Genomic DNA, 15615 nt, shown 5'->3' with positions numbered 1-15615 from the left:
CTGAGAAAAAGCATAACCGTTAAAATGATTTACTTATTTACTAAAATAAAGTTATTATTTAAAATAGCAATTAATTTCTGAAATGCTTCTGTATATACTTTAGAAATTACATTACCATTCAGCATGTATAAAGGGAGACTGGAGAAGAAATATTTTCATGAGATAAAAGTTAGATGAGGAAAATGTAAAGAGATAGACCGTTATCTCTTTGAAATTGTTACAAGTTCAGACTATGAGGTGTAGGAAGGGATAGCAGGGTATGCAGCAGCAGGGTAGGACTGCCACTCAATACAGTGGACACTCGGGCTTATGAGTGCTATGGTTTCAAATACCAATTTTATTTGCAGATAAAAATTACCAAAAGAAAAATGCCAAATTGGTTCTGAGAATATAAAAATTATTATTACTAATAATATAGGGTTGCTTTCACATTAATCAGGACTTGCCCTAATACATTCTCTCATAGACATCCTAACTAGACACTTGAGACTAACAACCACAATACTCACTTTCTTTTCAGAAAAAGGCAGATTTTTCCAGCTTTCAACTACAGCCTTCAGCTTTTTCTGTAAAACAATGTATGTTTAGGTTAAGGCAGTTAAGGGACTTCAGTGAATAAGGACCTTTATTATTCATTCCAACAACAAAAACTCAGATAACAAAAATTACAGGCAAAGTATCATCAGTTCTTAACATCTTTTCTCTTTAAACAAAAACGATCAAATTGTTAACATTTACAAAAACGAATTGAATGAGGCACTTATTTTTGATTCAGAAACATTAACATTCAGGTATAATCTATATGTTGTCATAAACGAACCTCAAAGTCTATTTTTATTCCTTCCCTGTAGCTTTATGTTTCACTTAAAAATTTGTGCTTAAATGTTTAGATACAGTAATAGGAATAACACAACACAAATCCAGCAAATCTACTTAGCTGAACTTAATTATATGACCTGGAAAAAGGTCATTTTACCTCCCTTGGGCTTGGCTCTTGATTTATAAAATTAAAGGGAGAGGAAATGTTTTTTTGAGACAAAGTTTCACTCTGTCACCCAGGCTGGAATGTAGTAGTATGATCACAACTCACTGCAGCCTTGACCCCCTTGGCTCAAGTGATCCTCCTGCCTCAACTTCTGGAGTACCTGGGACCACAGGTGTACATCACCATGCCTGGTTAGTATTTTTAAAAACTTTTTTGTAAAGATGAGGTCTCACCATGTTGCGCAGGCTGGTCTTGAACTCCTGAAATCAAGCAACCCTCCCACCCCAGCTTCCCAAATTGTTGGAATTACAGGCCTGAGCCACAGTGCCCAGCCAAAGATGCTGACTTTTGCTCCCTCTAAAATCCCATTAAACAATGAAACCCTTTTAAGGCATAAATTCACATGAACAAAGACAACAGAAGAGGGCACTATCAACACAAAATTCTGGAAGCTGAAAAGCAAATGCATGAGTGGCAACTGACTTAACTGATGAAAGAAAGCTAACTGTAAAACTGGCAGTGGAGAAAACCTAAAAGCAACTTGATTTACAATACAGAATTCCAAAATATCATAGGAATTGGCAGCACCAGATAGGTGTAAAACAGGTGAAGCTAAGGTTAAACACAAAATTGGTTGAAAGACTGTTTAAAAAGAGATTAGGTCAGGTGCAGTGGCTGACACCTGTAATCCCAGCACTTTGGGAGGCTGAGGTGGGTGGATCACCTGAGCTTAGGAGTTCGAGACCAGCCTGGGATAATAAGGGTGAGACCTCTGTCTCTACTAAATACTCAAAAAAATTAGCTAGGCTTGGTGACTATACACCCAGCTACTCGAGAGGCTGAGGCGGAGGAATCGCCTGATCCTGGAAGGCAGAGGTTGCAGTGAGCCAAGGTCGTACCACTGTACTACAGCCTGGGCAACAGGCTGCTTGTCTCAAAAAAAAAAAAAAAAAAAAAAAGGTTAAATTTCTACCGTGGCAAATTTTAGGACATTTATCCTCTCCAGAGAGTAAAATACTGTCACTCTGTAAAAACCAGGTACAGTTGGGGGAAATGGTACCATGCTAAAAGCAGAGAGAGAGATTAAGTTAAAATGTATACAGTAGCTCGGAGCGGGGGGAGCAAAGAAGGCTAAAGGAAAACATTACAGAAAAAATAAGAAAATTAGAGGACCAGCTCAGAAGATGCATATACAAGTAAAAGGAGTTAGGTCTAAAGGAGAGGAAAAAAAAGTGCCAGATCACATTCAAAGGACCAATAATCAAAACAGTTTTAAATTTATCAAAAGCAGTACAATAAGGTAGTAGAAAAGGAATTTTTACATTTTGAAGGAACATGCTTTCCAAACTAGAATTCTATGCCCAGTCTAACAAATGAACGCGAGAACATTTTCAAACATGCAAGAGTCAAAAACTTAATCTCCCATGCACCCTTACTGGGGAAGATGCTATAAGGAATCAGAGGTAAATCAAAAAAGTTAACAACAGAAGCAAAAGCAGCACCACAAGGATAATGAGGGAGATCCCAAGATGTTAGCTATATACTAGGATTAGAAAGCAACAGTCAAACTGAACAAAACCCAGTTTTCAGAGTAAAACTGAAGGAAAAATACTTCCTAAATTTACTAAAATCTGGTGAATACTGAGGAGTTTGAGGGTGAATTACTGGTAAGTACAAAAAAAAAAAAAACCCTAAGTGAACAAACAAAGAGACATAATTAACTTCAGGGAAAATAAGTTTTGTAAGAAAGAAAAAATAATCATAGCATATGACATAGTTCAGCTGTGAACAGGGCTTACATAATCATAGTCACAATATTAGGATGGTACAGAAGTAACTGCTGTGTTTGCCATTACTTTTAATGACAAAGATCACAATTACTTTTGCACCAACCTAATATAAACATACAAGATAACTATATTGCGAGGTAGGAGAATGCAAACATGAGAACAGTGGGATGACAGTTAAACGTCTATCTTAAACCGTGGAGGTAATGCTTAAAACATAAGATAAACAATGATTAAAGTTGAAAAAAATCAAGAAGCAACAATATAAGAATGTTACTTAGGCATATGGAAACAGAATTTCTAAAATGAACAACAGATCTTATAATCCTGAAGGCAGAGTGCCAAAAACTTCATATATTAACATGGGTTAAGGATCTAAACATCAATTTCTTTTACCAGGTTATATGATACAAGGAAAAAAAAGCAATCGCCCATTTGGAGCTTCTAAGAACCAAAAATTAGGTAAGACTAAGCCACAGCGGGGATTGACAAGCTTCCTTTTTTCTTTAACACACTGATATGACATTCACATGTATAACATCCCCATGGGCATAACCAAAATTTTATTAAAAGATATAACATGAAGCAATAGGTTACAATCAATTCCCCATAGAAAATATTCCAGCTCTACTCTCATTCTCTGTAGTGATTGTAAAACAGTTAAGAACTGCTGGACCAGAAAAACCTCCAGAAGAACTTTAACATCCCCACATATTTTAAAAATGTAAGTATTTAAATTTAAAAAGTTGGCTATGTATGTATGTATGTATTGGCAACTACATACCCAAACTGATTGTATGTGGTAAGAAAAAGGTTTTTCTTTAAAGGCGGCCTTATCAAAAGAGTTTAATGTCTGTAATTCACTACTTTTCTTCATCACCTGACACATAGCACCCTATATTTTTCCAGTATAAATATTTTTAAAATTAAACAAAAATGTTATTTCAGCTTTACCTGCGGTGTATCACCCTCAGTTTCTTGGAAGTGTTCAGCTACATAAATGTTAAAAGCTGAACGAGCTTTTTTTGGTTTTCCAAGCAGTGATAACTCCTGAATAAAAAAAAAGTAGAGGGTCAGAAATAGTGTTAACCTCCATGAAACTTAATTTTACCTAAAGAAACTCTACTCACTACTACATTACAGAATGTCCCTTAAAGTGAATGTTATGATTCTTATATAGGGTGATTATTACATCTTGGGGTCAGAATTTTTTGACAGCAGTGTTTTAAAAATATTAGATTTTATGAGTTATTTTCCATACAAAACCATTTCCTTTACCTATTATTCTCATGATCTCCACAAACTAAATAACTGAATATATACATACAAAACCTTTTTAAAAGATAAAACAATCTCAGGTTCATCCTTGCGAGACACTACGTCCCCTTGACCAAATCACTGCATGCTTCCACCACAACCCACGAACACTGGACTATTGTTTAATAATCTTTCATCTCATTCCATTCCCTGAATGTCTCTACCTTTAAAGCTTCACAGTTGTGTTAAATTCAATTTTACTAGTTACCAAAAGGGAAGAAACTATGGAAAAGAATACAAGTATCCCTTACTATCAGTTTAGTTCCTGAGTTCAGGGAATGATATTGCATCATCATACTTACTTTCTGAATTTGGATAGTAAGTAGTACGTATAATTTATAAAGTTCTGTGGCTCTTAATAGCAATTTGATTATAATCAATAACAATTCCAACTTTTATTCCTAAGTATAAGCAGGAATCCTCTGATTTAGTTTCTTCTTCCTGAATCTCTAAGTCACTAAGTATTGAAACCACCATAGACTTTAAGCGCTTTACAACTTAAAGTCTTATTTCCCTCTCTGTTTCTAGAGCTATCACTAGGGATTTCTCTCCTAAGGGTTTTAGCTGTAACTTCCTAGTCCCCACACTTCTCAACTGATTTCTGAACTAGTTGGTACTGGGAGTCTTTAACAGGAAGAACAATTACAAAAGAGAGAATGGAAAGGAAACTTTAAAAATGCCCAACTGTCATGTCTGGTCCTCTCTAGTTTTAGCACAGGCTGGGTGCATTAAGGAGGAAGGAAGAATGAAAGAGGGAGAACATACTTTAGTAATCACTCTTCCAAATACCATCCTTATGTAGGTACTCTTATTTTTCACTCTTAGTATCTCTTCTGGCTCCCTTTTACTAATTAGATTGGCCACCATAAAGCAGCAGCTTCATGGACTTGAAACTGGGCAGGTCCTTAACCCTAGTGCTAGGACAGTTTAAAACATTAGGGTAAGGGAAAGATGTATTAGCATCTCACATTCAAAGCTGTAATCCAGTCTTTCAAAGAAATAGTTTTAACTCTGATGATCATTTTGTAATAGTGTAGGTGCATGACTAGCAAACTGACCACTTCACAATACTGGCTCTATGAAATAAATGTATAACTTTCACATGATGACATTTATGTGAATTAATACACTAAGCTAGGAAGTACAAATTTTGAAGCATGTGAGGTTTTTAATAGTTATTCCTTTGAAGAAAAAAAAGAATTCCGTCCTAAAGGCACTTACTTGATTAGATAAATTAGCACTTTTCTGATGTGTTAATGAATTAATGCAGTCTGATGTGTTAATGAATTAATAAATACTTGGCAATATTCCATATCAAACTCACCACAATCTATAGAACAATTCAAATTAATAGGTTATTCTAGAGAAGACTCAAAAGCAAAGATTTGGTTATAATCAATAACAATTCCAACTTTTATTCTCTGTTCCTGTAGTTTTCATTACTGTTTTACTAATGTACACCTTAAATGTGGATACATCTGAAAGCAGCAAAAAAGGATTTCCAAACAGACTCAATGACAAGTGGTCCTAGTGGCTATCTCACTTTTCAGAAGAGAACGATCCCACTTTTGCCTAACTGGAGAATACCTAGTAACATTCTACCATATTGTATCTGCCTATTATTAAGAGAAAACTATCTATATTCATAGTTACATAAATCTCAAATCTTTACTGTAACAAAAAAGGTATTTCAATGACACTTACTTTCTTTCTTAACGTAAGTTTCCTTCTTAAATTTTTGTGTACCATTTCTTTTTTCAAAGAGGTAATCTGACATGGAGTTAGTTGTTCTTCAATTCTGTTCACCTCTTCTCTGTATACCACCCAGGCTGCCCTAGATGCATCTTCATATATCTATAAATAAAAAACCCAAATTAAGTCAACAAACCATTGCTGGCAAATTCAACATAGCATGTGCCAGGGAAAGGCAACTGCATGACTTCAAATAGACAGATTTTTCACCAGGTGGAAAATGTGCTCTGGGATGAGATGTATCTGGATTAAAACATGCATTTTCCTTATACATACTAATCAAGGTAAGAGTTTAGTAATCAACCTCCATTTTCAAACTGCTGCCACTTCTTCACCTCCACTCCATACAACCATATTCTCATTATTTATATAGATCAGAAGATATAAAGTTTCTTTGTAGGTAACAGATTATTTTTTTAAATTTTTTCTTCCTGGAAGATATCACACTAGTCCAAATAACAGATTATTTTTTAAAGGTCTGATTCATCTAGTCCTTTAAAGGACATGACAATTGCTCCCAACTGCTGAATAACTGGTCAGCACTGTTGAAAAATTTATGTGCTTACTTTTTTCTCTGACTCAGGAAGTTCCCTCCAACGCTCGGCGATCATTCTAACTAGTTCTGTAGTTTTTGCATCTATGGAATGAAATAAAATGAAAAAAGATGCCACAATTTTACATCTCAGGATTAATTTCTAAAGATTTCAAAGAAAGCACAATACATAGGACACATTATACAATGATTTAACTTTCCCTTATTTAACTAATTTAAATATGGTAAGTAATTTATCCAACATTATTAAAAGTCTGTTCTCTAACTTCTAAGGAGTATATCATATACCACGAGAAACAGTCTACAGCTTGATTACTAGGTTTTGTTTTTTGTTTTTTGGGTTTTTTTTTGGAAACAGGGTCTGGCTCTGTCACCCAGGCTGGAGTGTGGGAGCACAACCTCGTCTCAATGCAACCCCCTCCTACTGTGCTCAATTGATTCTCCTGCCTCAGCTTCCCAAGTATGTGGGACTACAGGTAGATGCCAACATGTCCAGCTAATTTTTGTATTTTTAAACAGATGCTGTTTCACTATGTTGCCCAGCCTGTTCTCAAACTCCTGAGCTCAAGCAATCTGCCTGCCTCAGCTTCCCAAAGTGCTGGGATTACAGGCATGAGCCACTGCACAAGGCTGATTACTAGTTAAAGAAGATGAATGATCGACTGCTTCAAGTTTTTTACTTCCATATTTCAATCAAAAACACTTTTTCAGGTCTTTGAGGAATTATTAAATTTATAAAAGCTAACAACAAAATAGTCTTGATTCATATAACACAGCCTCATATTTCAATAACAAAAATACCATTTGGAAATAAGCTATTTGAAATTCAACCTGTTATTCTCCACTTTCTTCTTCATCTTAACCGGAATGATGGCGTGCAATTGATTTTTGTTGTTGTTTGCTTGTTTTTGAGACAGAGTTTCACTCTTGTTGCCCAGGCTGGAGTGCAATGGCGCGATCTGGCTCACCACAACCTCCACCTCCCAGGTTCAAGCGATTCTCCTGCCTCAGCCTCCTGAGTAGCTGGGATTACAGGCATGCCCCATCATGCCCAGCTAATTCTGTAGCAATTGATATTTAAAAATATCTGTTAGTACCAACTCTTACATTTAAAAGATGTGGGTACTTAAGAATGTCTCTGAAACTAGCTCCTTAGCTATAATGTGAGCTTTTAAAAAATTAATTATTATTATTATTATTATTTTGAGACAGGATCTCACTGTCACCCAGACTGGAGTGCAGTGGAGCAATCATGGTTCACTGTAGCCTCAACTTCCCAGGATCCAGTGATCCTACCACCACAGCTTCCCAAGTAGCTGGGACTATAGGCACCACGCCCCCACACACAGGTAATTTTTGTATTTTTGGTACAGACAGGATTTCCATGTTTCCCAGGCTGGTCTTAAACTCCTGGGCTCAAGCAATCCACCCACCTTGACCTCCCAAAGTGCTGGGATTACAAGTGTGAACCACCTCACCCAGCCTAATGTGAGCAGTTTACTACAGTTGGTTAGATTTTCACAAGTGCCCTGTGATGTCTTAGAAATAAAAATAAAAAATTAGCTATTATCTTTACACTATAACTTACAATAAGAGCCCTACAGGTTTTCTAAGGAGTCAATAAACATCCTACCTGGAAATGTTTTCTTGGAACCCAAGACAATAAAAGATTTATCCTTTACAACCCACCAACCCCTTGGCAAGGTCGAGGTCTGAATCAAAGAACCAGGGTGGCTCTGAACTCCTAAGATGGAAAGGTTTATCCTTTCTTATCTTGAAAGCCCTTGAAATTAGCAGTAATTTGCATAGCGCTTTATACTTTATGGATGCTTCCACAGAAGCTTCAACTTTATTAACAATTCCCTGAGGCAGAAAAAGGAGGAGCTAAGCAAGAGAAAATAATTCATCAGTGGTCCTCTAGACCAAAGGCAACTAGGCCCCAAATTCAGTATTATCCTCTTCCTAGGGTGCTTTCAACACTATATGTTATTTTTAAAATACCTTTTATTAGTTCTCATTTATGTTTAAAGCATTTTTATTTGGTGTAAAATAGAACTTCCTATTTTACAGACATCAAATGATTGTTCCTGCAGTCACTGAATGCTTTAGTACTGCAATTCAGCATTGCTATTAAAACTGCGTAGTGGCATTTTTATTACGTGAGAAAAGGGTACACGCCCCAAAACTCCTTACCTGGGTTCTGAGCTTTAAGTATAGGTAGTTGTTCCTGAGAAAATCGAATGTAAGAACTTACAGGTTTCTTTGGATAATGTGCCACGACAGATGAAAACCATTTCGGTGAATAAACAAAACTACATATAAATAAAAAAAAAAACAAACCAATGTCAGATGTTTAACTGTCAATATTCACATGTATATGAACATAGATCCCAAATAAGAGATGTCATCAAGACACTATGTATCTAACACCTTCAACAAGAATGCTAGAGACTTATTAAAACCCCGTCCCAACCGGAGGAGAGCGTCTGCGGGACTGAAGTCTCAAAGCTCTCATCTCCTAGGAAGGGCAGGAACTGGAGGAAAGCGTCTGCACTCCAGCTCCTGGGCCCCGCCTCCTCCATGCCTAGACGACCGCTGGAGACTCGGCGGGAATCCGCAGAGGCCGCGGAACCGGTCCAAAGCTGGACAGTGGGGAGGGGTGGGAAGAGGGACTGGTGGGTAGCAGGAAACAAGATACAGGGTACTAAGGGAGTAAGCCTCAAAGCCACCGTCCCTTAGCAAGGTCGAGGTTTTTGAATCAAAGAACCAGGCTGGCTCTGAACTCCTACGAGGAGCAGAAAGTGGGGGACAGGGTCTACGTTCCAGTCCCTGGACATCCTGGGCCCTGCCGCCCCTTAGGGCACAGGTGAGCTGGCCTACCTGAAAGGGGAGCGCAGTCGGCTCCCACAGCCGGTGCACAGCTCCGCTCCGGACCTTCCCAGGGCACTGAGCACGCCCCACATGCTTCGGAGAAACGCCATCGCACCAGCCGATGAGGCAGACAGCGTGCCCCAATTTCGGAGAACCTCCTGGCACCACAGAACAACCCCAGCAATGACAACCCGAACCCGCGTGCGACCCTCCGGCGTTCGCTATCAGGCCCACCATTCGCGAGGAACTATGGGAAAGTTGTTAACATCCGGTCGGCAGGCCGGGGGCGGGGCAGGGCGGAATTGGCGCAGGCGTCGGAGAACGTCCCCGGCGGGTGGCGGAAGAGGATCCGCGGAGAAGAGAAACCGCGAGCTGTTAGCCTGGGGAGAGCTCAGGCCTCGAGGGGGCGTTGCTGAGCCGCCTCTGGCCCGAGCCGCTTCTGGCCCCAGCCGCCCGCAGCAGTGGGTTCCCCGCCCGGGCCAGGAGGGTGATGGAGGGCCCGCAGCGGCCTCACCTCGGCCTGGCGTTGACCGTTGTCCGCCCGATGACGGCCACAAGGGCTGTACGTAACAGACAGTCCTGCATCCAGGACCCCGAGGTCGGGTCGGCGGCTGCTGCGCGCCCAGCCGAGCCTCTTAGTTCAAGCCGGGGCTGCACCTCGGAGTTCAGAAATAGTACCGGGAAACCAGGGGATTCGCAAACTTAAAAATGCAAATTCCAAAGCCTTACCGCAGAGCTTAATTCCGTGCAGGGCCTGTGAATCTGCATTTTAGCGAGTTCCCCAGAGTTTAACAAGTTATAATGTCCGTGGTCTTGGGACCAAATTTAAAGTAACATGGCTTTGGACTGTTTATCCTACCATCTGCTGCAGTCTTCCAGTCTGACCTCCAATCTGCTTAATTTGAGCAGCGGAAATTGGCTAGTTGTCCACAGTCTCTAGTCTCAGTTCTAGTTCCATTAACTTCTTGACTTGAGAATACTGCATTCCCTCGTTAAGATTCAAAGATTCAGTTTCCCTTCTGCAAACGAGGATATTAGACTAAATCAGTTTCCCCTCCAAAGCCATGAGAACGTGTGACAAGTATTGCTGCACGATTTTTATTTGTGTTAATAGAAATACCATTTTCTGTATAGGCAACGGCATGAAAAAGATTAGAAAGACCTAACGATTTCTAAGGGCCCTTCCAGCCCTTAAATACCAGTTGTTTCCAAGCTAACCACCTCCTGAGACAGTCTTTCTTCTGTTAGCCGTAATTGTTAGAAAATTCTTACCAGTGTAATATTGAGCTGACGGTCTATTACCTTTCTGTAACTGTGAAAATATTGGCCCTCTGGAAGTAGGACTAAGCATACTTCTATTAAGGGGTAAGTAATAACCACTTCCCTTTTCACAAACTCTAAAGGTTGAAAAGGACTTTCCAGGTTATCTGTTCAAACCTCCAGAATGGCATGGAATAAACAAGTATTTTTTCCTTAGTATATGCTATGTACAACGCCCTAAACAGAAATAAAAGACACAGTGTTGTGCCCCAGACCCCACCAGCCCCAAAGGTAAGGCAAAGTAGTAAGTAATTACAACATGGGGCTAAGATAGAAGTTATATTTAAGTTGATTTCTAAAATAATTTGTTTCCCTCTTTGTTCTAGAATATTTTTGTTCTTTCAACTGTTTGACATAAACTTCTTTTGAATATTAAAGAAACTTTTTGTTGTTTTCACATTTCATTTTTATAACTCTTGCTGTAAAGACCTTACAAATCAAATCCATAACATTTTTCATCAGATACCAATTTTCCTTAAAACTTACATTGGAGTGATAATTTTACTTCTAAAAGCAGAATTTACAAAGAAACATTACCCACGTATTCAAACTGACTGAACAAAAAGACGTGGTTTATAATTACTTTATAAAACATGAAGACTTAACTGCAGCCTTTCCCAGGGCCCATTTGTTGTGAAGTTCATCCACTCCCACGACTCCTATTAGTTACAGCCTCATGACTGCCATATTGAATCCGGACCTCTCCTTTGAGTTCCGTATCCATATAACCACTGTCTTCTGGACATCTTCACCATCATGTCCCGCAAGTACTTCAATTTCAACATTCCCTCAACAAAATTCACTATCTTTCCCCCATCTTGAAGTCCTTCTGTTGGTAAGAGGCACAGTTTTCCCCTTTAATCATCCAAGCCAACAACTTGATAAATCATTTTAGAATCTCTCCATTGACATGCCACCCCCCATTAACCAACTGATGATGAGAACTGCTGATTCTACCTCATTCATCCATCTAGTATGTACTTCCTCCTTTCCAGTACCATTGCTTTTGCTTTTGTTCAGGCCAGTAATATGCTGGTAAATAGCTCTCCAAAAAAGAAAGCCCCAATATGTAGTGTTTGCTGAGTTCTATGGTGTAAATATTCCCACCGTGGCAGATTTCATGCTACCAACTTGAAGTTTTTCTTTTCCAATTAACATGCAAACACACATATTATATAAACAGCATTCCTCCTCTCTTCCTATTGAGCTCTTAATATTTCTTAAATTATTAACGTGAGCAGAAACATTGTGGTAGTTGAGGAAAAATTAAAACAACACATCCTTAAGTTGGATTGCACTTTAATATTCTCAGAACTTTTTATATAATTTCATTTGATTGTACGACTCACAAATCAAAGAAAAAGATAGAGAAGGTATTGTCATGATCATTATTCCTAATTTCCAGATGAGAAAAATGAAGTTTAGAAAGCCAACTCATAATATTCCAATAGTAAGTTACGTAGGTAAAAACCTGGTCTTGCAATTCATTGTCCTGTGCTTTTTGTTTATATTAGATCACTCTCAGACTCAGTGAACATACCACATTATTCCAGCCCAAAATATCTTTCTTGGATCATCTATAGTGTGTGAGCTCATATCACTTACTTGTGATATCACGTACCACTATGGTTTCTGATCTTTTTCTCTATATATGCATATTTTTTTCCTCAATAGATGGTAAGTTGCATTAGGAAAAGACTAAATCTTATGCCTTCTTTAATCCCTATTGTACCTAGCACAGTACGTTATGATGAATGAAGAGATGGATGGATGGATGAACTGACAGATAGATAGATAGAATAGATGATAGAAAGACAGACACATATAGATACATAGAGAGAGATGGATGATGTGAAAAGGTTACTATGCACAAATTATTTATATACAAATTTGGCCCCATAGAGAACAACTACCTGTTAGAAGTGTCATTTGCTAATAGAATGCACAGTTATGTGTGGAGATGGGAACCATGTAAAATTCTAGAATACACATATAAAAGTAATGATTATGGTTCATTGATACTTGCAAATTGGTAAAGCAAACGGTACCACCAATAAACAGCAGGAGCAGCCAGAAACCTGGATAATTTCCTGACGAATAATAGAGTTAGATGCACAGATATCACTCAGATGAAGAAAAAAATGTTGCTAAGAGAAAGCAGCCTTACTTTTTTAATTAGATAAATCATTTAGCTACAATAGGAGCAATAACCTAATAGGTTTTAGCAGAATATATAGATATGATTCTGAACATGTAAGTATGATATTTCTAGCAATAAGATCATGCTATAAACACCACATTTAAAGACAATTTCCCCATCAGCAATTACATGGCACTGTGATAAGCACTTGAAAGGGGCACAAAAACAATAAGACATTGATCCTGCCCCCACAGACCTTACAATGTGATTGGGGAAACAAAGAATAAAGACACAAAAAGAATAAAAGTATAACAGTGCATTGCAGCAATATGAGAAAAAAAATTTACACTTTGAATACCTACTAGCTTATTTTTCCTGTGAATCAAGATGAGAAAAAATTTTATACCTTGAATATCTCCTGGCTTATTTTTTCTGTGAATCAAGATTTTAATAAATTATGTATGAAAAACTAGTTGCATGATTTTTTTCTTTCAAACCATTTTTATTGACATAGAGTCTATTTTTATACCACTAGAGTTTGCCTTTAAAATCATACAAAAAGAAGGAAGGAAAAGAGAAGAGAAATTATAAGGAAGACCTTTTGCATGTTAATTGTTCCCAGCTATCCAAAGTTATTATTATCTGTGAATTATTTCTCAATTAGAACAAAGTCTGTGTGCAGCCTTAATTATTAAGAGCATATCAGAATTATTTTAAGCCATTGCTGTAGCAGCATTACAAAATAATGTAACTTGTCTATTTTAAAGCTGATTCTATGAGTCAGCAGGAGGTAGGACAAGCAAAAAGAACAGCTATAATTTTATGCAAATGTATAAAACCGCAATTTATATTACTGAATGTTACTGAAAGCTGACTTCATATCACTGAAAGCTGACTTAAAGATTGAAAGAAATCCAGAATGATTACATTGAAGGAATAATGCTGTTAATAAGGCTATATATCCTAATGTGTCTGCCTTCTCAGTCATAGTAAAGTACCTGATCAATACAAATGGTAATAATTATAATTTGTTGCTCAACTACATGCAAAGTATTTTACATACATTATCATGAATCCTTTCATAAATCAAATAAGATGCTATGATTTCCACTGTATAGCTATGAAAACTGGTATTCAGATATATAAAGAATAGAAAGAATATCTTCTTCGTTAGCATCTTACTAATAAAAATTGCCACCTCTGAATCCACAGTTTGCAGCTTTGAAGTTATACTTGACTCTATGTAGACACATTACAGGCAAATCAGTCATGAAGCTGTAGTTTTCTTAAACACCTGCTCACTGGATTGCTGTGTGTGGTTGAAAAAAAAATACATGCTCACATTCTATTATTTGTTTCTAGTCCCCATAAATACTTTTTTATTTAACTGAGTGGCTTATTAAAATATCTTAAGCCAGGGCAGTGGCACACCCCTGCAGTCCCAGTTACTTGGGAGGCTGAAGCAGGAGGATTACTTGAGCCCAGAAGTTTGAATCTAGCTTGGGCAACATAACATGGCCCTTTCTCTTAATAAAATACAGGGAAAATGTGGCACATATACACCATGGAATATTATGCAGCCATGAAAAATGATGAGTTTGTGTCCTTTGTAGGGACATGGATGAACCTGGAAACCATCATTCTCAGCAAACTGACACAAGAACAGAAAAATCAAATACTGCATGTTCTCACTCATAGGTGGGTATTGAACAATGAGAACACATGAACACAGGGAGGGGAGCATCACACACTGGGGTCTGTGGGGGAGAACTAGGGGAGGGACAGAATGGGGTGGGAAGTTGGGGAGAGATAGCACGGGGAGAAATGCCAGATATAGGTGATGGGGAGGAAGGCAGCAAATCACACTGCCACATGTGTACCTATGCAACAATCTTGCATGTTCTTCACATGTACCCCAAAACCTAAAATGCAACAAAAAATAATAAAATAAAATAAGTAGTAAGTATTTGATCACCCAAAAACATAGTAGGTTTGGATTTAACATATGCATACATATATATATGAGTGTGCATGCATAAATAGGAGTACAGAATAGGACACACAAAATTTGGTTAAATAGTGGTTGTATCTGAGTATTGCAGGAATGTGTGGGTGGTACTCATTTTTAACATATATTATCTTAGTCTTCTTGTAAAACACAATAGTAATATTCATGTTTTGGTAATAATATTTTAAAACTCAATTCCTAGGAGAGGCCAATACTAGTGCTAGACACTGTGCTAAGCTCTAAAATATGTGCATATGGGTGGGCACAGTGGCTCATGGAGGGAGGATTGTTGAGCCTAGGAGTTCGACACCAGCCTAGGCAACACAGTGAGACCCCCATCTCTATGAAAAAAATAAACAAATAAATAAAACATACAAATATGATTAAGGCCTGATCATCCATTTAAATCTACCTGGGAGATTAGGGGATGGCTTTATAGACTACATGCATTTGAACTGTTTTTTCAAGTGGGGAAAGGTCGAGATGCCTTCCAGAAAAGGGGAACAGTAGCAACAGTATGTACAAATCAGATACTCATGTACATCATGAGGGCATGATGTACATATGAAAACAAAATATATGTGAAAAGGAATGATATGAAACAAACCTCTTTAAGGTTGAGTGGGGTTGGGTTGTAAAGGACTATGTATAATTTGTTAACTTTGTTAGCAAAATATAGCCAAACAACTTTTTAAGCAGGTTACAGTCACAATTAAACTTGTTTTTATAAAAATCCCTTTGGTAGGAGCACAGAGAATGATGGGTGTGAGGAGACTATTGCCACAATCCTGGAAAGGAGCTGAGATTCTGAACTAATAAGGTGCCATGGCTCATACTCCAAAGGCCTTTCTAAGTATAATTGGCAGGATTCCATTGACTGGT

At 37.9% G+C, this 15615-nt stretch overlaps 1 protein-coding gene across 1 annotated transcript in view; it reads right to left on the bottom strand.

Annotated features, from left to right (window-relative positions):
• TFAM (transcription factor A, mitochondrial) overlaps positions 1–9543 on the bottom strand; it is a 38079-nt gene extending 28536 nt beyond the window's left edge. Inside the window, exons 1-6 of the mRNA XM_010339346.3 lie at positions 9275–9543; positions 8588–8706; positions 6408–6478; positions 5794–5943; positions 3727–3822; positions 510–566 (exon numbers count right to left, since the gene is read on the bottom strand). Of these exons, the coding sequence (XP_010337648.1) occupies positions 510–566; positions 3727–3822; positions 5794–5943; positions 6408–6478; positions 8588–8706; positions 9275–9375 (594 nt within the window). The 5' untranslated portion in view covers positions 9376–9543. The remainder of the gene's footprint in view (positions 1–509; positions 567–3726; positions 3823–5793; positions 5944–6407; positions 6479–8587; positions 8707–9274) is intronic.
• Positions 9544–15615: the final 6072 nt, after the last annotated feature.

Source organism: Saimiri boliviensis, chromosome 12 (assembly GCF_048565385.1).
Source record: "Saimiri boliviensis isolate mSaiBol1 chromosome 12, mSaiBol1.pri, whole genome shotgun sequence".
Taxonomy (NCBI): Eukaryota; Metazoa; Chordata; class Mammalia; order Primates; family Cebidae; genus Saimiri; species Saimiri boliviensis.
This window is presented reverse-complemented; position numbering and strand designations above follow the sequence as displayed.